This window comes from Rattus norvegicus, chromosome 2 (assembly GCF_021556685.1).
Source record: "Rattus norvegicus strain SHRSP/BbbUtx chromosome 2, alternate assembly SHRSP_T2T, whole genome shotgun sequence".
In the NCBI taxonomy this organism is placed as follows: Eukaryota; Metazoa; Chordata; class Mammalia; order Rodentia; family Muridae; genus Rattus; species Rattus norvegicus.
In genome coordinates, this window is record NC_141535.1 from 212,433,660 (window position 1) to 212,459,741 (window position 26,082).

The window sequence follows — 26,082 nt, forward strand, 5'->3', positions numbered from 1 at the left end:
AAGCTAAGCTTCCATTTCATCAACAATATTCACTGAGTAGCCTCGATATGTGGCCCCGTTCTGGGAACCAGGGTGTTTAGAGGAGATAGAGCCAGGGCTGAAGATGTAGCTCAGTGGTAGAGCATTTGATTAGCATGCACGAGGTCCCGAGACCTTAATATGGAGAGCCGAGAAGGTCCACCCGAGTTCAATTTCCAAACCCGAATTAAAAAGCCTCATGCACAAAACACATTTGTAATCTAAGCACTTCTATGGAAATGGGTGGGAAAGTCAGGAGAATGGGGACAGCAGCGCAAACAGTGAGAGGGCAGAACGCTAAAAGGAGAATGAGGGAGATGACTTGTGTCATCCTCCGTCTGCCACGTGAGCCTGTGCCAGCACGTGCACACACACACCCCCCAAAAAAACCCACACCAAACAAACAAATACATAAACAAACAAACTTGAAAGAAAGTGAAATTCCAGGCTTGCCCTTGAATCACAGTCTAGCAGCGGCAAAAGTCATGATACATGACTCTTAAAACAGCAGCGAGGGCTAAAGAGATCGCTCAGCAGTTACAAGCACTTCTGTTCTTCCTGGGGACCCAAATTCAGTGCTGAGAACCCACTTCAGGTGGCTCACGGCAGTCTACAACTCCAGCTCCATGGGATCTGACTCTTTAGGCCTCAGACGGCACCTACACCCACATACGTGTGCTCACATGTAGGCATACACACCCACACACTGACAAAAAAATATAGGGGAAAGATAAGTAACGTCCACATTTTTATTTAAAAAACAAAAAACCCACAACATTTTAAAGGGTAAAAACATGGCGGGGCTGGGGATTTAGCTCAGTGGTAGAGCGCTTACCTAGGAAGCGCAAGGCCCTGGGTTCGGTCCCCAGCTCCGAAAAAAAGAACCAAAAAAACAAAAAAACAAAAAAACAAAAAAAAAACAAAACAAAAAAAAAAAACATGGCAAAGAGAACTGAATCAAAAGTCTGTGAGCCTTTTTCCCTTAAAATACAGCTGAGTCCAGTGGGATAGGGTAGGGGAGTTGGGAGTGCTGACATTGTAACCAGATCGCCTGGGTTAGAATCCTCGTGTTTTCCTTTACTTAGCTGTGATTGGGACAGATGGCTCAAAGCTGGTACACTTCAGTCTCAGCATCCTTCAGACTAACATTAATACCCAATTCCTGGGGTTGCTTTCAGAAATCAGTGATGTAAGACACTGGACGTGTACAACATGCCTGTCAGATAAGTGGGGTCCAGCAGATATTTGCGATTAGCAACAATTACTGTTTTGTGGTAACTGCTAAAAAATGGCATGATTTAATTCTTAGAAGTATTTATTTCTTGGAAAATTGATGTCAACCAATATCATCATGGTTAGTGTTGCTGGTAACACCCAAAACACACACACACACACACACACACACACACACACACACACACACACAAAGCCCCATGGTATTTTGACTGAAATCTTACTGAAAGGAGCAGTCAGTCAGTCTGTTGGCCGTCAGTGACTACATACTGGCTTGTGACTCCGAATACCTAGAAGTGTAATTTGAGACTTAGAAAGGTGTTTGTGGAGCTTGCGTGATGTGGTGGGATGGGGCTCACAGTCTTCTCTTTGTTTTCCGGTTTTCAGGAGACTATGGCACCCCACTTCCCTGGTACTTCCTTCTACAGGAGTCTTACTGGCTTGGAGGTGAAGGTGAGTTTGTTTTGTTTTAATTAAAACAGGTAGTGGTGATGCACACCTTTACTACCAGCACCTGAGATGCAGAGGCAGGAGGGTCTCTGTGAGTTCCAGACCAGTCTGGTCTACAGAGTGAGGTCTATACAGCTAGGGCTACCCAGAGAAACCCTGAGCTGAAGAGGTGGCTCAGTGGTTAAGAGCACTGACTGCTCTTCCAGAGGTCCTGAGTTCAATCCCCAGCAACCACATGGTGGCTCACAACCATCTGTAATGGGATCCAATGCCCTCCTCTGGTGTGTCTGAAGACAGGGACAGTGTGATTATATAAAACAAAATAAATAAATCTTAAAAAGAAAAAAAGACCAACAAAACAAACAAAACAAAAGTAAGAACAACAGATACCCTTCAGGACTGAAACTACTTTTTGGGGGCATGTGTAAGACATGTTAACAGGTGTCAAGGTGGCCCTGTGTCAAGTGCATGATTCCTGCTAGTCAGCTGCCTGCCATGGGCAAGTGGGATGTCACAATGTCACAGCTTCCACAAGCTTACCTTTCACGAATCCCAGAGCCAGAGTGAAAAGCAGAAAGTTGACAGTTGGTCCTGGGGCATTGGATACCTGTTGAAAAGGGTGCACCGTTTCGTAAGTTCAATACCTTTCTCCAACTTTTAAAGCAGAGATCTAGGAATCATTGAGAGAGCCTCGCCCTCAACTTTTGCTGCCTCCTTCCTCTCTGCCGTTATGTTCCACATTTTCCAAACGCACAGTAATTCACTCTCTGAAGACTTTCTTATGGTTGAAGAAGGCAAAAGGGACATTGGCTGACAGTGCCCCCCTAAGTCCAATTTATCTTTCTTAATAAACCAAACAGTAGGCCTAGAAGTTTCTAGAAGTCAGAAGGAAAACCTCGTCTCACAGTCTTGGAGTTCTGAGAAGGCAGAGAAACTCTGGATCAGTGGTTCTTAACCCTTCTGGTGCTACATCCCTTTAGCATGACTCCTCGGGCTGTGGTGACCCCAACCATAAAGTGATTTTGGTTGCCACTTCATAATTGTAATGTTGTCACCGTTATGAATTGTAACGTAAATATTTTTGGAGATAGTCGTCCAAGGGGTCTGGATCCACGGGTTGAGAACCACTTTTCTAGAGTGATAAGCTACAGTCTCTGCTAGAACTGGGAGGCTCTGAAAGAGAAACCACTGCTTACCAGCATTAGCGTTCACCCTTCGCCTGTCCACGCTTCACTTTGAGTTACTGGGCCTGGAACAAGATTTAGCCTTTAAGCACTCACAAAGGTCTTTAGTTTTTCTTTAACTTTTAAGGTATTTAATCTGGAGCCTTTAAAAAGCTCGTATAAATTTTTGTCTGGTTGGTATTTTAAGGGTCTCCCCCTGCCCCCAAGTATTTTTCTTTGTATATGTTTTTATGTGTATGAGTGCTCTGTTCATGCCAACAGAGGAGGGAATCCGATCCCATTATAGACGGTTGTGAGGCACTATGGGGTTGCTGGAAATTGAACTCAGGACCTCTGGAAGAACACCCAATGCTCTTAACCTCTGAGCCATCCCTCCGGCCTCTTTATATATTTTTTTAGTTCACACAAATACTATTTTGACAGGCCAGTATTTTCCTATTATATTGTTTTTGTGCACCATGTTTATCTACAAACTTTTAAAATTCCACTAAAATAAAATCTTCAATCCATCACAAATAGGTATATTTAACATGGAATGTTATTGTCAGTGAACATAGGGGCTCATGCTGTCCCCCAACCCCTACTCCAATATCCCAAGAGATACTCTGCTGCTCAAGAAAAAAAAAAATCTTGAGAAACATGTTCCTTGAAAACCAGACACACACTTTTGCTGACAGAAGTGAAATACTTTTCACCTGTCTCATAGGCTAGAATAAATGTAACCCCTCACACTATCTAAGATCAGACAGCGGCTGAGTCACTCCCTAACCCCCTTTCATTGTTGAAGAAGCAGAGACTTGGAGTCATCAATTTCCTATTGAAAGCCCCCTGGACACTAAGGCAAAATTTAGAACAGCTGAGGACATTTCACGAGGAGGGTGTCACCCTAGCGGTTATTTAGAAAGATATTTGTTCTTATTGTTTTATTACACAGGAGGGTGGTTGATAGCCAGTATGTTGACCTTAGGAACTGTGGAGAATAAAGTCAAAACTGCTCAGGAAGTGCAGACAGAAGTACAGGGGCAGCACACCTCTGACCACCAAGCCTTGGCTCTCACATCCTGAAAATCTAGAGGCCGTGGCGACGTGGCGACGCTGAGAATACTCCCAGGTGCTTGCCCCTATGTACTTGAAGCAGAGCCCTAAGGGCTTGGTGCTAGTGGCTTCCTTTTTCTTCCTGCTTCCTTTCTGGCTTGGTTGCCTTTCTACCTCTTCCTTTTCCAGGGTGTCCTTGATACCAGACCAAATGCCATTAAAAAATAAAATATCTGTGTGTGTGTGTGTGTGTGTGTGTGTGTGTGTGTGTGTGTGAGAGAGAGAGAGAGAGAGAGAGACAGACAGACAGACAGACAGACAGACAGAGACAGAGACTGAGAGAGACAAAGAGAGGAATCCCATATACCCACCAGGCTCCACCCTGGTATTACCCTAAGATTTCTGAACACCCAAATACATGGCTTTTTAAAGGGAGCTGTTTCCCAAACTCAGATTTAAGCTAGCTACCCACCATATCACTATAGACGGATTTTTGCTCAGGGCTCCCATGACTGACATGTTTTAGTTGGAGCAAAAAGGACCAGGTGGTAGGCTAAAGAAAACCAACCTATTACAGATTTAATCCTGAGATGGGCTTTTTGATTTGTCTGATACTGTTTTTCTCCTGAGAGGGACAACATTCAAGACAGAGTTTCTCTATGTAGCCCTGGCTGTCCTGGAACCTGCTTTGTAGACCAGGCTGGCCTTGAACTCAGAAACACACCTGTCTCTGCCTCCCCAGTGCTGGGGCTAAAGGCGAGCACCGCCACTGACCAGCTTGTTTTTGTTTTTATTACAATTTCTGACATGGGAAGTCTGCCACATTAAAAGGAATTGGTGAGTGCTGCAAGTGTGGCTTGGTGGTGGAGTTCCTGTCTACCAAGCAGGAGGTACTGGATTTGATTCCCAGCTCCCTGTAAAAGCAAACAGAGTAAATCAAAGCTCTCCAGCTTCAAGGCTCCAATTAAAAAAAAGTCCCCCTGGGCCCTGAGAAATTGGCACAATCAGATTTGAGTACCTCACAGCCTGGCAGCAGGTCAGAGCTGGAGACCATGCAAAAGACTGGTCTCAAAGCAATGATGGCTCCACCTCCTGTGGTGGGAAACACATCCGTTCCCTCTACACCTCCTCTCCTTTCCTGTCTCTCCTGAAGAGTAACATTGGTGTCTGATCGGTTCAGGTTGTTCGACCAGAGAAGAAAGGGCACTGGAAAAGACTGAACCCTTAACAGAGGAAATAGAGGATCCGGAGTACCCAGAAGGAATGAATGGTAATCCCCCACCCCACCCCCACCCCCACCCCATCCCCACCCCCACCCCCAAAAGAGCAGAACAGAAACAAGGTAAAAACTTCAGTAGTGCCAGAGCCAAAGCACAAGATGGACAACATGAAAGCCAGGAAGCTGCCTCCCTCTTCTGACTGGTGTTAAGTCTGATGTCCAGCTGCACACAAGGAGAATGAATGGTCCAACCCAGACGTTAGTGCATGTTTCCTGGAGAAAGCAGATCCCAGGTCTGTAGTGTGTTTGTGCCCTTGTTAGGCAAGTCCCAAGTGCATTGCACGAATGTGCTGACTTCCGAGGATTTAGTCAGAACAATGACTTGGGTCACTGGGACTCGAAGCGGATATGAGCTATAAGGAAAGACAGAAATAAATGCAGTGAGGGGAAGGAGTCTAGCAGAGCTGACTGCACTTCATTCGAGGTTTACAAACCCAGAGCCCATTCACTGCAACCATCAAAAGCCTTTCCTGGCAGTGGGAGTTACCGAATCGTTCCTGGGCTGGTGGCAGGGTCCCTAAGACTCTTTCCCCTGGCCTCTGCTGCTTTGTCTTCACTCTTGAACTAGTTCTCCTAAGGCTGCTCACCCCTGAGTACATGCATTCCTTGGGTTTTGAGAGGCTCTGACAGACTCTGATTTAGCCTGACGTCGGACTGAGTGGGTCCAGCCTCCAGGCTCCCCACGGGTACCACTTTGCAAAGCTGATGTTGGAGACCTGAATCCTCACAGAGCCGCTTTGCAGAGTGGAGTACCTCTAGAAGGTCCTCTAGGTACGCTAAAGTTAAAAGGAGCCTTGTGGAGGATGCTGGTTCCACCTCAGCTTTAGTTGGGGCCAGGAGGCACAGGCAGACAATGCAATGGGAGTTGGGGACAGAGCAAGGGACCATTCATTAATTAGAATTAATACTCTGACAGTGGTTAATCTAGGCTGTATAGAGTGAACTACAGAAAAGATGTTGTGTGTGCTGTGGGGGAGGTCAGGGGAGGGAGGAGTAGGTCGGTACTGGAGAAGACAGGAAGTATAGGGAGGAAGGAGTCATGGTGAGGAAGAGTAGGTTGTCCTGGAGCCTGAGGAATAAGAGACAATGCCAGAAACCTGGGAAGATCCTGGGAAGCAAAGACAGGACTTGGGGTAACTCAGTATATAGAGAGAGGCTGTTTCAGATGGGTATGGGCTCTGGGCCCATACTTGCCATGTGGCCTTGATGGAACGTGTGACGTCTCTCAGTCTTGTCACCTATTGAAGGGTGCCTGGTAATATCTACCTATAGGAGTATATGTGTGAAGGGAGGGAATTGTTGGAAACAGTGCGTAACTCACAGTAAGTGTTAAATCCATGGCAGTGCAACTGTAACTACTGCTGCTTTGATCTTCTTTGCAAAGTCGCAGTCATGTGGGAGGGTGAAATTACACAGGATTGTTCATTAAGCACGAAGTCCTTAACGTGCTGTATTTCTGCAATGTGCTTTTCCCTCCAAGACTCCTTTTTTGAACGTGAGCTTCCAGGGTTGGTGCCTGGAGTGTGTGTGAAGAACCTGGTGAAGGTGTTTGAGCCCGGTAGCCGGCCAGCCGTGGACCGCCTTAACATCACTTTCTATGAGAACCAAATCACTGCATTCCTGGGTCACAATGGAGCCGGAAAAACCACCACCTTGTGAGTTCTCTAGCAAAGAGGCTGTCTCCCATCCCACTCCACCCATCACTCCCTGGCTTCATTCCCCCCACAACAGCAGTCTGCTCTTCCTCACTGAATTTTGGTGGAAACAAGCAAACAACCACTATTTTTATTCTGGTCCCAAATCTCTAGCTGAGCATGGTGATACGTGCCTTTAATTCCAGCACCAGGGAGGCAGAGGCTGATGAACTCTGTGGGTTCAAGGCCAACTTGGTCTACATAGTGAGTTCCAGGATAGTGAGAACTATATAGTGAGACCCTGTCTAAAACACACACCATGCTCAACTGCGGGGAGGTGGGTGGGGTGGAGTGGGGCACAGGGAGATTCTTCTAAGTATGCTGCAGTATTGAAAATCCACTCATGTATATTTTATATGATATCCGTTAGAGAAGATGGAGTAAGTTTATTGCCCCCTTGGACATTCAAAGTTTAAGTGATTTTCCTGAAGCCACTGAGTTGGATGTGGGTGTGTTAGCCAGGTCCTCTCAGCACAATCTCCGGGGCTTGTTTCTAACACCCGAGGCCCCTCCTTAACTCCCACCTCACACACCTCCCACAGTGAGGATAAAGCCATTGCTGCCCATGTCCGGCCTAGAACATGTCTGTTTTTACGTAGCCCTCCTTTTCCTACCAATTAATACTTAGGATGCTTTAGTGCTGGCGTGGGACCACTCATGGGGGCTGGTTACATTCTGAGAAAATGTAGGGAGAACAGTGGAGTAGACTCGCTGCCTGGCGAAAGGACAAGAGCAGGAAGCTTTGAGGCTCTGGGTGGATTTCGCCCTCCATCTACAAGGGGCCCTAGCGCCACCTGCTGAGAACAGGCGGTCAGGGCTCCTGTGCGGACCTCCGGGGGACCGGTGGAGGAGGGGTAGGGGTCAACAAGCCATGTGACAGCAGCCATCAAATCCTTGGCTTACAGAGCCCCGGGAAGGAACAGCGGTGTACACCCTACTTTGGAATGTGCTCCTGGGCCTTTCTGTGGGAATGGAATGCGGGGCTGGTGCCATTGGGCTTGGTACTGTTTCCCTCTAATGGTTGATCAACAAAGATTTCAGCTCCTAAGTACAGGTTCTGAGAGCGTGCGATTTTATCAGAACTTGAGACAGAGCTGGGTGTGGCATCCTAGGGCTATCTCCTTGCTAACTCACGTGGTCAGAGAACACAGGAAGCTCCCAAGACCCCAGGATCTCTCGAAGACAAACACATGACTTCACTCAGTGCAGAAATTCAACTTCCCCTGGGATCGGAACACAAGTGCTTCCTAATGCTGGGAATAACGTAACATTTTAAGTTTCACTTCGTGCCGGTGCCCAATTTTTTGGTTTTTGTTTGTTTTTTTAAGTGTGTTTGATTCACTTAACTTAGACAACTACCCAAACAGCTGGGAGTCATGTTTTGTATAAATGAAGAAAGAAAAAAAAAATCACAACATTGTTACATTTTCACGTTTGGAATTCCCAAATGAAATTGTCAGTGGTAATTCCAGCTTCTCACCATGCTCGTCTGGGCTTTGTAAAGTCAACAGCTGGCTTCTCCACAGGGCTGCTCGCCCAGTCAAAACAGCCGGGCTGTGCCCTAAAGTCCTTTAACCGACCACAACCGTGACCATGACAGTGACCACAATGGCTGGCCACAGCAATAGCCACCAAACTACCACTGTGGCAGACCTTCACAGCAGACACTACCACTGACCACAGAGTAAAACAAGTGATCACTAGAGCTTACCACATCCCTGAACACCACGGCTCTGACAGACTATCATAATGGACACTACAACTCCCAGTGGGCACTGCAACTGACCACCACGGTGATGGCTAATTGGTGATGGGGTGCCTGAGGCTGGGAAGCCCTGAGGTTCCTGTTACTAGCTTGGGAGCACTAGGAAATAAAAAGTAGAGAAAGATGGCCCTTGAGGTCCTGGACACTAGGACTTGAAGCAAGGAGCTGGTGCTAAGTAAACCCTGTGTGGACATTTTCTAGGATGCTCAGCTACTGCGGGTTTGCGCTTGATAGAGAGATGGGGCAGGAATCGAAATCCTCCTTCTGCCACTTAACCCTGTGCTTGGCAGGTCCATCCTCACGGGTCTGTTGCCGCCAACATCAGGAACTGTGCTTATTGGGGGAAAAGACATTGAAATCAGCCTGGATGCAGTACGCCAGAGCCTGGGCATGTGTCCCCAACACAACATCCTGTTCCATCAGTAAGTGCACTGGAGCTGAGGTACTCCTGGGCAAGGACTGGGCTCTGGGGTACAGTACTTGCCTGGCTTGTTCATTGCCCTGGGTTCCACTCGCAGCACCACAGGAAAACAATCTGTTGGAAACAACCTCCTGCTGTGTGCTGGCTTCGTTTTATTTCGACTTGACACAAGCTCAAGAGGGAGCCTCAACTGAGAAAGAGCTTCAGTAAGATTAGGCTGTAGGCATGGCTGTGGGGCATTTTATTAATTAGTGATTGACGGGGGAGGGTGCAGCCCATTGGGGATGGTGCCACTCCTGTGCTGGTGGGCCTGGATTCTGTAAGAAAGCAGGCTGAGCAAGCTATGGAGAGCAAGCCAGTAAGCAGCACCCCTCCATGGCCTCTGCATCAGCTCCTGCCTCCAGATTCCTGCCCTGCTTGAGTTCCTGTCCTAACTTTCTTTGGGGATGAAGTGTAAACCAAATCCTTTCCTCCCCGAGTTGCTTTGGTAAAGGTGTTTCATCGGAGCCACAGTAATGCTAAGCCACCTGTATCCTGCTCCAGCCCAACTTAGCAATGCTTTTTTCTGGTCTTTACAGTCAAAGCCATTGTCCCTCCAGATGTGAGGCTGTACTCCTAGTGATCGGAGTTCAGATGTCCCCAGCCACAAGAGAGACAGCAACTTCTTTTTTTTTTTTTAAAGATAGATTTATTTATTTATTTATTTATTTATTTATTTATTTATTTAATGTGAGTGCACTGTAGTTGTCTTCAGACACACCAGAAGAGGGCATCGGATCCCATTACAGATGGTTGTGAGCTACCATGTGGTTGCTGGGAATTGAATTCCTGACTTCTAGAAGAGCTGTCAGTGCTCTTAATTGCTGAGCCATCTTTCCAGCCCAGGACAGCAACTTCTTTTTTGACATTTCCCCTTACTTGTCCCAAAATACTTCCTGGCAGGAACCAGAAAGAAGAGATATGCTGTCCCCTTTCCATGCAGACCCCTGGTGCTAAAGACTGCCCTGGGGGAGAGACTTTCATGCCAGCTTGCTTGAGTTTTCTGTCTTTTCTCCCTTCTGTCTTTCTTCCTTCTCCCTCCCCATCCCCTTCTCCCTTCCCTTTTCTCTCTCTTTCCCCACTCTCTCTTTCTTTCTAATTGAAAAATATTTTCCATCCTGACTCTAGTCATTGTGGAGGGAAGGAGGGGGGTGAAGGGGAGAAGACAGATAAATACAAAAGAAAAAAACTGTTACCAGTCCTTTCAGCGCCCAGAGGCAATCACTGTTAACACCTCCAGATATGATTCTTCAGACATTTCTCTGCATGTGTAGAAATGCACAACAATCTAAAAATTATAAAGGAGAATAAATCATATGTACAATTTTGTGACCCCACTCTTTGGAAGTGTGATTGCTCTTGAGCTGTTGAACTATGAGTGTGAGCGTTTTACCTGAGTGCACATCAGTGCACTACTTGTGTTGCTAGTGTCAGAGAAGAGGATATCAGATACGATGGACCCGGAGTTCCAGACAGCTATGAGTCACTATGTGGGTGCTGGGACTCAATCCCAGGTCCTCTGTAAAAGCAACAATTGTTCTTAACCACTGAGCCATCTCTCCAGCCCCATTACTGCTTTTACATGAGTTGCGATAAATATGATTACGTATTCCTTTAAGAAGTAATGTTTACCTACTGCTCCACTGTACGAATGAGCCGTTTAAGTCATTTTCTCATTAGATCTTTGGGCAGGATTGGTTGGTCGCTTTACTTTTATCACAAAGAAATACCATAATGAAATTTTTGATGGCTAACTCTTCGTAGCCATCTTTATTTTCTAAGGTAAATTGCTCAGCCTATCGCCTTTCTCCTTGTCCTGTTTCCACAGCCTCACGGTGGCTGAGCATATCTTGTTCTATGCCCAGCTGAAAGGGAGGTCCTGGGAGGAGGCCCGGCTTGAGATGGAAGCCATGTTAGAAGACACGGGCCTTCACCACAAGAGAAACGAAGAAGCTCAGGACCTTTCAGGTGCTTGGTACTGGGAGGAGACGGGCCACATGGGAGCAGCCATTGGCCGCCAGTGCACCTTAGCAGAAGGTTGGGGTTACAGAAGTTCTCAACCTGTAGCTCACAGCCCTCCACCCATCAGATTCCCTGCATATCAGATATTTACGTTATGATTCATAACAAAATTACAGTTATGAAGCAGCAATGAAAATAATTTTACAGTTGGAGGGGGTCACCACAATGTGAAGAACTATCTTAAAGGGTCTCAGTATTAGAATTGAGAACCACTGGGGCTATAACGGGAGAGCTGTGACGCTAAGGACACAGCTCTCAGATGATCGGGTGTTAGGAGACAAGGCTGGTCTATGATGGGCATCGATGGAGCCGGGATGATACTATGACTTCTGACAATGTAGGCATATCTAAGGTGACGATATCAAACTGTAGCCAGATTTAAAGAGTCTCTATATGTGACCAGCTCTGGACCTTTCTTGTCCCCGTGCCAAGATGTCTGTGATACCCCGTCATCATCTTCCTTCTGCCTCCAGGGGGCATGCAGAGGAAGCTGTCTGTTGCCATTGCTTTTGTGGGAGATTCCAAGGTGGTGGTCCTGGATGAGCCCACCTCTGGGGTGGACCCTTACTCTAGACGCTCCATCTGGGACCTGCTCCTGAAGTATCGCTCAGGTGAGGGTTGTTGCTCAGTACGCCATATTCTCCTTGAGGCTGTTCCAGGAGTCTCATTCTCTCACACCTCAAATTTTGTAGCTACATATCCTAACAGCCCTTGCAGCCACCATGTTCATGGGAAAGCCTGCAAACAGGGAATCCCTGATGAAGTGGTCTGTTGCTAAAACAGTCCAGAAAGTTGGGCTGGGAGTGTTTACAAAGCATGCACAAAGCCCCGAGTTTTACCTCAACCACTCATAAACCAGGCCTAGTACAAGCATACGATCTCAGCAGCCAGGAGGCAGGGGCAGGTAGAGCAGAAATCCAAGATTAGATTAAACTATGTAGCAAGTTAAAGGCAAGCCTGGGCTACACGAAGCCCTGTTTCAACAAAACAAAGCAAAAATTTCTTTCTACCTGTAGTCCTCCAATCTGGAAAAGAGAAATTGATGGATAAAGAGACCTAAAGGCATCCCAAGACACTCCCTAGCTGTCCTGTGACCTCCGGAGATCGGGTGTGAGGAACATGGGGCTGGATGTCTAGAACAGCGGAAGGCCACGTCAGATGAAAGTGCCTTAAGATGGGCTCTTGTCTATCCAGCACCTTCTAGAGAATTGACATCTAGAAGCGACACCAGGCAGAACTCTAGAGCCTGTCCATGCAGGCTCATCCTGGTTCATCCTGCCCAGCCAGGAAATCCCTCTCCTTTGTTCTAACTGTACTTCTCCTGCCCCTCACTGAAGGTTTGCAGATTAAAATCCTCATCACCTCATTTTAATAACAGTTCCATTTAATGAGAAAGTGTGTGCTCTCACAAAGTATAAGAGCAGTGTTTAACAATGTGAAGGCTGTACATGTGGAGTCCACGATACTGATGGTGACAGCAGAGATGAGGGTGTCCCACAGGTGTCAGATTGTCTGAACGGTACCTGAGACACAGTGCAGAGTCAGTGCTTTGCAGGATGCAGGATGCTAGGATGTATCGGTTGCTGTCATCATTACTCCATTATGCTTGCTGCGGAATTAGCTACTTTATTCTTATTTATTTTTTTTCTTTTTTTTTCGGGGTTGGGGACCGAACCCAGGGCCTTGCGCTCGTTAGGCAAGCGCTCTACTGCTGAGCTAAATCCCCAACCCCTTATTCTTATTTATTAACTCCAAGTTCTGGGGACCACATAACCTGGAGGTTGCTGCCCATCCTATCCAGGTTACCTGGTAACAACAACCCTGCCTTCCTCTTCCCAGGTAGAACCATCATCATGTCCACTCACCACATGGATGAGGCAGACCTCCTTGGTGACCGCATTGCCATCATTTCTCAGGGAAGGCTCTACTGCTCTGGGACGCCACTCTTCCTGAAGAACTGCTTTGGCACAGGCTTCTACTTGACCTTAGTTCGCAAGATGAAAAACATCCAGAGCCAAAGATGTGGCTGTGAGGTGCGTGTCTGTCCAGGGAAGGAGCCTAGCTTGGGCGAGAAGGGACAGGCGCTGTAGGGCTGCTGTTCCAGGTAGAACTGCCCACCGGACCTTTAATTGTTGGAATCAGCTTCTTTCTGGACTATTTGCAGATCTCAGTAATTGTGTTCCAAACTACCATACAGAGATAACCAGCGGGGCTGGGAGTAATGTGGTATACCAGGGGAGCGCCTTGCCCTTTGAGGTTAGACAGCTCCCCCCCCCCTCGGCACCCCCCCCCCCCCCCCCCCCCGCCACTGGGGACCGAACCCAGGACCTTGTGCTTCCTAGGTAATCACTCTACCACTGAGCCAAATCCCCAACCCCAAGACAGCTTTATTTAAGCTGTTTCTCCTCCATCCAAACATTCACGCTCCCCAGTTAAACCTGAATTCCAGGAGTGGATGAAATCTAACGACAGATATCCTTGGAGACTAGAACCTAAAACTTGTGTGGGGGTGAGGACAACCACTGGGCCTGTCCTTAGAACCAGGGTTAGTCTCCTGTGTCAGCCCGAGCAAGTGATTTTATTCTGTGCTGTTGTTGTCTTTCCTCGAGTGGGAAATGAAGCAGATGACACTGGCTTCTGCTTCGTAGGGATGTGGTGGAGACCAATGAGATGGAGCCTTGTGTTTCCTGGGCTCCTTGAGAACAGGTATCCCGGGCATTCAGGCTGTCAGGAATGTTCTGGTGCAATGCTATTCATGCCTCCAGTGTAAATGGATACTGTGGGTTTTCCTGTCCTGGTGGGTTTTCACAGCCTGGTGTCCAGAGGGGTTGGGAGGGGAGCGGAATGTCTCTCCAAGTGCTACGTGACTAATGACAAGGCATGGGATGCTTTGAGGTTCTGCCTCTCTCTCTGCTGACTCACACTCCTTCTGGGATAAAAAGTCAAGCAAGCTCCACCCTCAAAATGCTCAGATGAATTGATAGATTAAACAGTGAAGAAAAAACAGTGTCATCCGCAGCTGCTGATGAGAGACAGACGGGGCGGTGGTGACAGCAATTGGCACGGTGAAGATGCTATCGTTGACGTGATCTGTATCTCGTCAGCCCTTTCTGTCCATCTGTTGCAGGGGGCCTGCAGCTGTACATCAAAGGGTTTCTCTGCCAGGTGTCCAGCCCGAGTCGATGAGATAACGGAAGAACAAGTCTTGGATGGTAAGAGCCGGGCAGGTTGAACCTCAGCTCTGTTTCGGTGACCTTCTCACCACCCTGTGCTTTGAAGCCCAGGGTGGGAGCAGTTGCTCATCTTCCTCTGAGCCTGTCTCTCCTCCATTCCTGAAGTGATCTCAAAGTCGCTCAAACCTAAGTGCCCTCTCTTTAATGAGGAATCCAACCTTCGTTCACTCCTCACCCTTACCCATGTTAAGCCTTGGCTTTTACACTCCTCCTGTCTGAAACACTGTGGACACACCCCCTCCTCAAAGTGTGCCAAGGTACCCTCTGCCTGCCTCTCTCTCTCTCTCTCTCTCTCTCTCTCTCTCTCTCTCTCTCTCTCTCATTTTTATTTTGTGTGTATGACTGCTTGCATGTATGAAAGTGAGTTGTGCCTGCAGAAGCTAGAAGAGGGCATTGACTCCTCTGAAGCTACAGATACAGTTAGCTGTGAGCCATCGTGTGGGTGCCAGGAACTGAACCTGGGGCTCCTGTAAGAACAGTGAGTGCTCTTGACTGCTGAGACATCTCTCCACCCCTCATGTCTCTTACAGGAACGTATGGAGTATCTGAGTGTGTAGGTGTGAAGGATGCAGGAAAGGATACAGGGTGTCTTTAAGCAATGTCACACATTCCCCTCTTGCCACCCAAGTTCCCAGGGAGCCTCCCTGGAATTTAAGGGTAAAGAGACCTCACTGTCACCAGAGAGAGGCAGTAAATAAGCTCACCTGTCAGATCTGACCTCAGGGTCCCAAGAGCTCTTTCCACCCTCAACTCTCGCCCACCTCCATTCCTCAGATGCCTTTGCAAGGGGAATGCCGCAGGACCTAGGATCCCATGTAAAAGGAAAATGAAACTTAGGCACTGACTCAGCTTTATGAACAGAGGAAAAGTGTGTGCTTATCAAAGAAAGTTTCCTATTAACACATCTCCCCCTGTGCCAAGTATTGATGCACAGTCCTAGTGGGTGAGGGAAACTGGGAGAAAGTGCATTCGCACACAGCCTTAACCCCAGTAGGAGCAGAGTTAGGCAGATGTCTGTGAGTTCTAGGCTCTCCAAGTGACATAGTGAAACCCTGTCTCAAATAACAACAAAGGCCTGAGAGAAGGCCTGCAGGTCCCTCACCAGGATTTACTCTCCGTTCTCTGTGTAGTCAGTGCTGAACCGAAAAGGTTTCTTTAGTGCGGTGTCTCTGAATCTCCTGTCTTGCTCATCTTACTGAGTTATCGCCTATGTTAATTTTTCCTTGGAACCTTGGTCAAGACATTGGTGTTTTAATTACTTATTTAAAAATTGCCATCAAAACCAAGTTGGAATGTGTTTTTGACTGACATGATTTTTTTTTTAAAGTTTGGCTTTACTTCTGTGAAAGTTGTTTTTTGTTCTTGTTTTGGTTTGGTTTGGTTTTCGGTTTTTTGTATAGAAAGAACATGCTGCCAAGGTGAAAAGTACTATAGGTAGTTATGCCCTCAACTAGGAAGGATCCCTTCATCTCCAGTTACCTCCTCGGCTGGCTTTTCACTCACACACACCCACATACCACTCACACAGTCCCTGAATGACTCACACATAGACTGCTGGGCCAGATGGACACTTCTGAGAGGCCGACCCATAACTAAGGGACGGTTCCTGGGAATCCAGTGACTGGGTCCTACTTCCTTCCTAAGAGAACAATGAGTGTGACCCCTACAAGCTACTGGGGCAGAGCTATTTCCTCCAGTAAAGAACTCCCCGGTCCCAGTATGAGATCATCTAGGACTAAAGACAATCACATAGTTTGCAGGTGTGACACACAGGCCTTCCACAGCTCAACGGGCTCTCAATGGGGAGCTGTGAAATATTAACCAATTGAAAGACAGAGGAGACTCCCCTGGGTGATGCTGACTCTTACAGAAAACTGACCTGAATATCAAGGCTCACTGGGATTAGCATAACATAGACCTATAATCCCAGCAATCTGGAGGCTACTGCAAGAGGATTGTGAGTTCAAGGCCAGCCTCAGGGAAATAACCAATGCCACTCACCCCTGCTCCGTGTGCTATCCTCATCCCCTCCCGGGCTGGGGCTTCTCAACCCCCTGCAGTGGCTGATTATTGAGTCTCCTGTTTGAGAGGTCAGGTACAGACCAAGGGAAAATAGTTAAAGCAGGCTTGGGCAAGGTTTAGTAAGGAGACTTGCCTCCTCTTCTAGGCCTGGGTCTTGGCCTATAGCTTCAAAAGCAGACAAGGGAAAGAAAATGACTTTGACTTAACCCCTAAGCCTCCAGTGCATGAGAGGCAGAAGCAGTGCCAAGTTCACCTCCTGGGCTAATGGTCAGGGATACAGCAACAGCTAAGTGTCATTTTTGTACCACTGCTAGCACTGTGGGTACGTTACCCCCTCCTCCCCTCCATCCACATGAACAGTCTTGGAATGGACACAGCTGTTTTCCCCTTTCACAGATGAGGAACTGGAGGAGGACTCACCCAATTTAGTGTTCCTTGAGGCAATAGCACATCTGACTGAACTAGAGATTGGTCCTCCCTCAGGCTGCACCACCTGGATGGAGTATGTTTGTCATAGAGTCAACAAAGCTAAAAATAGGAATGGCAGGACACCGAGGGCCAAGGGTGTGGTTCACGCCTCTAATCCCAGCTTTGTCTCAACAAACAGATAAACAGAAACACACAAACACACACACACCCTCAAACACCACACACACACACACACACACACACACACACACGCATTCACACACACTCACACACCACACATATGCACATGAAAGAGACAGACAGAGACAGAGAAACAGACAGAGACAGAGACATAGAGAAGGGGAGACTGAGGAGGAGAGGGAGGGACGAGAGGCAAGGGTGGTGGTGGCTATCTGCCCCTTTCTCCAATGGGCTAGAGAAGGGAAGGGAAGGGAAGGGGAGGGGAGGGAAGGGAAGAGAAGGGAAGGGAAGGGAAAGGAAGAAGGGGAGGGGAAGGGAGGAGAGGGAAGGGGAGGGGAGAGGAGAGGAGAGATGAGGAGAGGAGAGGAGAGGGGAGGAGAGGGGAGGGGGGGAGGAGAGGGGAGGGGAGGAGAGGAGAGCAGAGGGGAGGGGAGGAGAGGGGAGGGGAGGGGAGAGGAGGAAAGGACAGGACAGGAGAAGAGAGGAGAGAAGAGAGAGAGATGAGGAGAGGAGGGGGGAGGAGAGGGGAGGGGAGAGGAGAGGAGAGGAGAGGAGAGGGGAAGAGAGGAGAGAGAGAGATGAGGAGAGGAGGGGGAGGGGAGGGGAGGGGAGGAGAGGAGAGGAGAAGGGAGGAGAGGGGAAGAGAGGAGAGAGAGAGATGAGGAGAGGAGGGGGGAAGAGAGGGGAGGGGAGAGGAGAGGAGAGGAGAGGAGAGGAGAGGAGAGGAGAGGAGAGGAGAGGAGAGGAGAGGAGAGGAGAGGAGAGGAGAGGAGCTCCAGGAAGTCTTATAGTCTTCCAGATTGTAGAATAGGCTGAATCAGGTTGACATGGGTCTTCTTTTCCTGGCCTAGGGGATGTGAAGGAGCTGACAGATTTGGTGTACCACCATGTTCCAGAGGCAAAGCTGGTGGAATGCATTGGCCAAGAACTTATCTTCCTCCTCCCAAACAAGAATTTCAAGCAGAGAGCATATGCCAGCCTCTTCCGAGAGCTGGAGGAGACTCTGGCTGACCTGGGGCTCAGCAGCTTTGGAATTTCTGACACTCCCCTGGAAGAGGTGAGGCAGAGATGGCAGTCGGTTTCTGTCTAGCGCCAGAAAAGGCGGCTCTTGCAAAAGCCTAACACCAAAGCAAAACCTGACAAAAGTAAAAGCCATAACTCTCCAGCTCTCTCTTCAGCTGGCTTCCTCCTACCTTGGTCCACACGCACACGTATTTGCTGCAGTTGTGGTCATCATGTGCTCACACCTTCTCATTTATAGAAGACTGTGTTCTCAGATAGTTAGGATGGATTTCTTCCCATGGTGAAACAGTGCCCAGCACAGTGGAACTAGGTTTAGATTTCCCCGAAAGCATGAAAGCCTGAACCTAATTCTCTCTTCGTGTCTCAACAGATTTTCCTGAAGGTCACGGAGGATTCTGAATCAGGTTCTAAGTTTGTAGGTATGCATGGTGCCGGACTCAGTGGCTTGTCTCATTTTCCCAGACTCGATCTTAAAAAGTCTACAGAGCCCCAAGTAATGCATTTTTTGTTCTTGGTGCCTACCGGTGAGAGACCAAATTTGACTACATTCTGGAACATTCTGGATGGATCAGGATTCTTACCCATGTCAGACTGGTAGATTTCTCCCCCCAAAATTCACCTCCTACTCCCCTGGTCTCCTTTTTTCTGTCATGTCACCACAGTATCCCTCCTCTCTACCAGGCTTCTGATACAGTCTTGTCTGCATGAGTGATGGTCAGCAGAGAGCCCTTAGCGATAACAGTGACAGTTAATATAACCCAGATGCCAACTACAGTCTCCTGACCCTTTGTGATCAAGATAAAAACACTCTAAAACTCTCAGTCAGTAACCGATGGACTTTGAAATAGTGGGGACCAAAATTCCTGTGACTTCTGGCCTTTTCTCTATGTGTCAGCCTGGGCCTTTTGCTTGATTCCTTGTGGCCACGCAAAGCATTATGGGTGTTGTAGGGGATGGAAGTACAAGAAAGGTCACCCTGTCACCATAACACAAATCACTTCTGATAGAACAAGAGGCATGCACCCACTCTGCTAAAATAGGCCCCCTGGGCCCTCTCTCCTGCTCAGAGACAAACAGCCTCTGTGGCTGTCTTGGGTTGCTAGTCCCCTCCTCCTATCCAGTGTGGCACATTGTAATGTTTTCCTGTGTAGTGTTTCCTCCTATGGAATTCCTGCTACTCTTCCCACCTCCTAAGATAGTGTGGGTCTAAGCTAGCAAGCCTGTATCAGCCATGCCTAGAATTACCAACGTCCATATATACCAGCCCATACATGTTCCAGCTTAGGTCATGTGGTAGGCCTACTGAGGGAGACGGGGCAGGGTGGGTCCTCTGCAGACCGTAGGAGTAGCTTACTGTGGGGGTCAAAGAACTCTTTCAAGTTCTTTGCAGATGGCAGTTGAATTCGATCAACTCACCCAAAGACCAAGATTCACATTAATCAAGACAAGAAGGAAAACACATTAAGGTTTACCACAACCTGCACAGGTTTAAAACGTAGGGACTTTTTGCCTGCATAGTGTGCTCCTTTTTAATGATTATCCTGTCAGGACAGTAAGTCAGACCTTGAAGACTGATCAGTATGGACATAGAAGTGGATATTTCAAAGACAGTCGAGGAGTTTAGCCATAGAGTACAGTAGACCTGAGCATATTATTTGATATCTAAAAGACTTTGGGGGAAGGTACTTAGCCTCTTCATACCTTAGTTTTCCCACATGTAAAATGAGAATAATAATAATAATAATAATAATAATAATAATAATAATAATAATAGTATCTACCCTTTAGAATCACTGAGAGAATTAAATAAATAAGGCATGCCAAGTCTTTGCACCGCATGTGATCTATGATCAAGACTCAGGAAGATTCCCATGGTAACAATCACAAGTCCTCTAAATTCAGGCTTTAATGCTTCTTTATACTTGACAAAGCACCTGATATCACTGTGTTACTTGATATCACAGTAATCTCGTGGGGCAGGGAGGACAGGAACCTGGTCCATCTGGAGAAAGCTGAGTGAGTTTGCTAAGATTGAACGAAGTATCTGAAGCCACACAGACTAATGGATCTTATTCTCCTAGCTATGACCCTCCTTTCCACACTCTCCCCACCTCCCACAGGACAGGTTGCCAAGCACAGATAGGCTAGCATGAGACCTTGCCTCAAACAAAAACAAAAAAGGTTATTAGCCTCCCTGTCCTGCTGTTTCTCTGAATAAAGGGGAACTGATAATTGGAAGGGAAAAACTGCACATGACAACATCTGTTATGTTTGTCTTTCTCTCATTATTGATCCGATATCCCTTAGGTGGCACACAGCAGAAGAGAGAGCATACTGGTCTTCGGCATCCTTGTTCGGCTCCCGTCGAGAAGCACAGGCAGCATGCCCAGGCCTCACATACCTGTTCCCCAGGACAAGTGGATCCTCCCAAGGGCCAGCCTTCCCCAGAGCCAGAGGACCCCGGTATCCCATTCAACACAGGTGCTCGGCTGATCCTTCAGCATGTGCAGGCACTGCTGGTCAAGCGATTCCATCATGCTGTCCGCAGCCGCAAGGATTTTGTGGCTCAGGTACTCTACTGTGACCGACTTGGACTCCACTCATTTCTCCCCCAGGGTGTGGGTGGGTGGGCGGGGGTGTCTATGGTACTGATCCTGCCTTTCCATCTCCTCAGGCATATTCGTGGGGTGGGTGGTGGGGAGGTCAGACACTTCCCAGTGTACTTTCCTGACTTTCTATCAGCTATACTTTTTCCTTGCCAAACCTCTGTTTCGATTCTGGGATTTGCAAATCTTCTCTGTAAGGATTGGGCCTCACTTAGAGTCAAATATAGGATGGTATCGCATTTTTCAATATTGTTTCTATTCATCATGAAAGGTAAAGTTATATGTTTCATTCATTTTTTATTAAAGATTTATTTATTTTATGTAAATGAGTACACTGTAGCTCTCTTCAGACACACCAGAAGAAGGCATCAGATAACACTGTAGATGGTTGCTGGGAATTGAACTTAGGACCTTTGGAAGAGCAGTCAATGCTCTTAACCACTGAGCCATCTCTCCAGCCCCCTCATTCATTTTTCTTATGACATAAAGATCAAGGCCATTGTCCTCTTTTAAAACAGGGTCTCATGTACCCCAGGCTGACCTCAAACTTGTTATCTAGCTAAGAACTTCTGATCCCTCTGCCTCTACCTCCTGAGTGTTGGGATTAAAGGCATGTGCCATTAAGCTCAGTTTTGTGCAATGCTATAGACTGAATTCAGGACTTCGTGCATGCTGAGCAAACACTAGCTCAGCTATGTGTCTAGTCCTCCCTCTATGGTTTTTACTCAAAGAACTTTGGGTCGGAGAGAGGCAGGTAATGTGAATCATTCTTTAAACTTCCCTTTAGGCGCTGGCTGAGCATGGCATATATTCAGAGTCTTCTGTGAGTGCTGGAAGGAATATTATTTCTCCTTCTACATGTATTATGTCTTACATTTGCCTGTGATAATCCCCCAGAAGTCTCTTCTTTACTACCAGCAAACGAATATGAGGTGGAGGATAAATGCTTAAAAGAATGTTTGTGCTGCATGTGTGCACGGGTACGTGTGCATGTTGTGCACTGGATGCCTTCCTGCATGTGTGTATCATCTCTTGTACTTCAGCCTGTGACGCCATGGCTACCCTCCTACAGATTGTTCTCCCTGCCACTTTTGTGTTCTTGGCTCTGATGCTTTCCATCATCGTGCCTCCGTTTGGTGAATTCCCAGCTTTGACCCTTCACCCCTGGATGTATGGGCATCAATTTACCTTCTTCAGGTGCGTGGTTCATCCCAGGAATCACCATTGTCCCCAGACATGTGATATTCCTGGACTGTATACCTGCTAGAAGGGTCCTGACCTCCCTACTTCCCTGGAATCTTCTCCAAGGCAGAAAGAGTCTTGGTGGTGTACTTAAAAGAGAAGCTAAATTTGGAAGCCACTGCTTAGCAGTGTGGTACCCAGTGGAAGACAGTGTGGTACACAGTGGAAGGAAAGCAGGTAAGGAAAAGAGATATGAAGCCCAGGAAAGGGGGTTGAAGCTCCATTTTTGTGAGGAATAGATGATCTGCCGTCTGACTTCTAGGTGTGTGTGGTAGGATACCCCACTTCCAGGAGATCCACAACCTTTCTAAGTCAGGATTCAGTGCCTTGCCAGCATGCCCGGCATCAAATACACATTCAGTAAATGTTTACGTGTTAGTGTACTTGTCCAGCCTATTCCAGTCTGACTAGCAGGTGAGCCGCTCTCTCTCTCTCTCTCTAGCATGGATGAACCCAACAATGAACACCTTGAAGTACTGGCAGATGTCCTTTTGAACAGGCCAGGTTTTGGCAACCGTTGTCTAAAGGAAGAGTGGCTTCCGTAAGTCCCGAGCCAACACCAACAGCTCCCCTGAGAGACCCCAAAGCCAGGCAGGGAGTGTTGGGAAAGACCCCTCAATCCTACCCTCTGGCATATGGGTCATGTCCATGTGTCTCATGCTAGGAAGCCTACATCCTTGACAGCTTTGTGTCTTAAGGTAGAAGTGTTCTAGTGTTTGACATTATTTGCCCCCACTCATTTGGAAAAAAACTCTAACCGTGGATGGAAGAAAATGGAGGGTATGATATTATATGATTGGACCATGAACAGCAGGAATTACTTCTGGGGCGGCTCTCAGCCATTGCTGTAACTGGAGAAGAGAGTTGTGGAAGGTAGTCGAAACCCACAGGATCCAGAGCTCGGCATATTGTGGCGCCTTCTCTCATCCAGTCTTCCCAGCGCTGTTGCTAAAGAACAGAATGGACACATTTCCGAGTCTCCTGTTATTTTTAGTCTCTCAATAGCAAGAGCTACTAGTTAGGAAAAAGAAAAGGTCCACAAGTTAGTCCTTGTCCATGCTCTGTCAGAGTGACCCCAGTTCAGATTGTCCTTAAGCTGACTCTAATCCCTAGTGGGGAAATTCCTGACAGAAGGAAGAGAAAGGCAGAGAAAGAGGTAGTCGTCAACTGTTCCTTTTTCCCCTGTGGGGAGGAGGGATGAAGCGGTGGCATTGGTTATGAGATGTTTTCTCATTTTCCATGAGGGAGTACCCCTGCGGCAACGCAACCTCCTGGAAGACGCCTTCCGTGTCCCCAAACATCACCCACCTGTTCCAGAAGCAGAAATGGACAGCAGCCCACCCTTCGCCCGCCTGCAAGTGCAGCACCAGAGAGAAGCTCATCATGCTCCCCGAATGCCCCGAGGGTGCTGGGGGGCTCCCACCCCCACAGGTGCCTGCACCGTTTTAACTGCATACTGTCCCTGTGCTTCCACTGATTTCGAATTATTTCCCACGGTTGATCATTTAGATTTAAATATTTCTCCATTTTGAGTTAATATGATGTATATCAAGTGTTTAAAATGTTTACATCTGCCAATTGATGAGACCAAGGTGAAAGCGACTTGGCCTACTGACTCTTGGCTTGGGGGGTGGGGAGAAATAGTTACGTATTGATCAGAAGCTTTCATTAAGCTTATTTGGGGGAGCCTGGTGGTGGACTGTCTAACACGATTAGGCCCTGAGGTTTGATATTCATCACCAAAAGGGAAGCAGGTGTGTCAGTCTGTGTGCCAGATGCTATCTGTGGAGATCTGCAGGGCTCTGGCCTGGCTGGAGTGGCCAAGGAGTTGTGCTCTCCGAAGAGGTGAGGGGAGGTGTGAGGGGGAGGGGGGCAGGAAGGGTGGGAAATAAGCTATGTGCCTATGGACTGTGTATGTCACACACATGAACGCACACAGCCAGCAGCTTATCTTCTTGCAAGAGTGGCATTGATTGTACTCTGAGCAGTGATTTCTGTAGACAAATCCCCATGGAGGTTTTAGAGGGTGCCTTCAAGGGCAGGAGAGCCTTGCTTTTTCTCCAATTGGTAACAACCTCTCTGGTGAATTTCCTGGTACAGAGCCTGCCTTGGATGGTTTCTCTCATTATCTATGAGTGGATGATTCCCAAAGAGTCCGAGTGTTATAGGAGAAGGGATCAGGCATGAGGGTTAGGAAGGCATGGTCTGTTTCTTAGCCTCCGAGCCTTCTTCATTTTCTCTCCTGGTGTTGAGAAGAGCAACTCAATTGGTAGCATTATCATAAGGACTTAAAGAAATAGTGTGAGTAATGAATTAAATTAGGGCTAGAGGCAGCTCAAGCAATGGCAACCCTAACCTAACTGTGGCTAAAACAGGATACAGGTTGCCCGTGTAAAAGTTAACGTGGGTGGCTAGGAAATTCTTTTCTGTTGTCCCTCTGAGCCCACAGGCCTCCAGCTCTTCAGGCAGAGTGTTGGGAATGATCTTGTTAGGCAGTAGAGTAGACAGGATGAAGAAAAAGACACAGCAGGTGGTTTAAGTGTGTGCAAGGAAGACTTCCAGAAGCGACTGCATAGCCCTTCCACTTAGCTGTCATGGACAGTGCCCAGCATCAACAGAGACTGGGGGCTACCACCTTAATTCTGTGCCTATGGGGGAAGCCACAACAGTCACAGGAAGAAGACATAACGAGACAACTAAATTTACCGTAGCACATATCACAGCTGGCTCGTAAGGGGTCCTGTGTCAGTCTTGTTCTTTATAATGCTCGGGCACTAGATTGTCCCTTTGGGTGACATCTACATTGCCACTACATTGCCACATTGCAGGTGTCCCTGACTCCCTAAATCTGGGCAGGGAAAAGAAAACATCAGACCAGATATACAGGAATTCACTTCCTAAATAAATGCTAGCCTCACAGCTGCCTGTCTCACTTAGAAACTTACCTCCAGAGCACCACTGGCCCCATGGTCCTTAGGGAGATGCTCGAAGGCCTAGAAGAGACAGAGCAAGTCTGCAGGTGTACTTCACCCCTCCCCTCCTTCTTCATTAGCGGTCACGTCTCCTGAGCAAAACTGAATGTCACATCTCTCTATAAACCCTCGCTCCTGTACACAGAAGTACATGCACATGCATATGCACATATGTACACATAGATATACATGTGCTCACATCCACTCACCCTCATTTAGCACCTGCCCGTTTAGCCAGGAAGAAGAGCAGAAGGAAAGCACAGCAGATAGAAAGGGTCGGGGCTGCAGATGTCACTCTCTGGAACGTCCCTTCCTGCTCCGACATTCCTTCAGCAGGGGCTTGATATGGATGTGCCCCACCCCTGACTTCTACTCTACACAGAGATAAAGCAGGAATGTTGTGCTGGACAGATGTCTCAGAAAACAGTTCCTCACGAACGCTCTTAGGCATCTGCAGTTGTTGCAGCCGGCTACCATGGTTGCTTGGTTAGGTACTGCGGTCAATTTGAGGAACAGGTAATAGACGGCTATACAGACAGATGCAGGACCTGATCTTAGCCCAGCCACACACAGGTTGGCCCACTTTTCATAGCCTCTCTTTCTCCTTTGTAAAAGCAACAAGGGTGGGATCACACATCAGATCATCTACTGAAGTCCCTGGCACACTGAAGCCATTCGGGGGCTGCTACTTGACCTAGCTGAGGAGAAGTACCATGAAGAATGTGAGGTATCACCAGGGGAAGGGGAGTGCTCTAGGAAACAAGAAAAATAACTTCGTTTGGATGGTGGTTTAACATCACCTAGGAACCTGTCAGCCACTTCTGTTAGGTAATCTAGACAGAATGGATGCTTTTGCCCAAGGTCCTGGAGTGACCTAAGCCATCAACTAACCCAACTCAACACTGTGTGACATTGCCACCTGGTGGCCAAAATCTTTTGAATTTTCCTCGAATCTCTTGATTACCTTCCACTCCTAGATTTTGGAAGCGAGTTGTAAAATATAAAGTGTTATTCAAATAATTCCATTTGCATTGTAGATATAGTATTTGATATCTGCACGCTGGGTATTGGGGTGTGAAAGCTGACAAGTGAGAGGAGGCCTCCGCCTTCACAGAGATGACTTCATACCTGGGACAGTGTCAGGGAAGTGAATTGATTCAGGCAAAGAGATGTTTCACGAGCAATGAGTGCTGGGCAGGTGCACTAGATGACGTATGTTTTTATCTTTACAACTC

The 26,082-nt window shown here is 47.6% G+C and overlaps 1 protein-coding gene across 2 annotated transcripts in view; it reads left to right on the forward strand.

Annotated features, from left to right (window-relative positions):
* Abca4 (ATP binding cassette subfamily A member 4) overlaps positions 1 to 26,082 on the forward strand; it is a 137,356-nt gene that overhangs the window by 72,950 nt on the left and 38,324 nt on the right. For both annotated transcript variants that reach the window (NM_001446892.1, XM_087624884.1), the window contains 14 exon segments: positions 1,639 to 1,704; positions 5,101 to 5,190; positions 6,680 to 6,854; positions 8,949 to 9,080; positions 10,947 to 11,086; positions 11,614 to 11,751; positions 12,980 to 13,173; positions 14,268 to 14,352; positions 17,856 to 18,061; positions 18,398 to 18,446; positions 20,335 to 20,597; positions 21,706 to 21,830; positions 22,318 to 22,416; positions 23,120 to 23,306. In NM_001446892.1, the coding sequence (NP_001433821.1) occupies positions 1,639 to 1,704; positions 5,101 to 5,190; positions 6,680 to 6,854; positions 8,949 to 9,080; positions 10,947 to 11,086; positions 11,614 to 11,751; positions 12,980 to 13,173; positions 14,268 to 14,352; positions 17,856 to 18,061; positions 18,398 to 18,446; positions 20,335 to 20,597; positions 21,706 to 21,830; positions 22,318 to 22,416; positions 23,120 to 23,306 (1,949 nt within the window).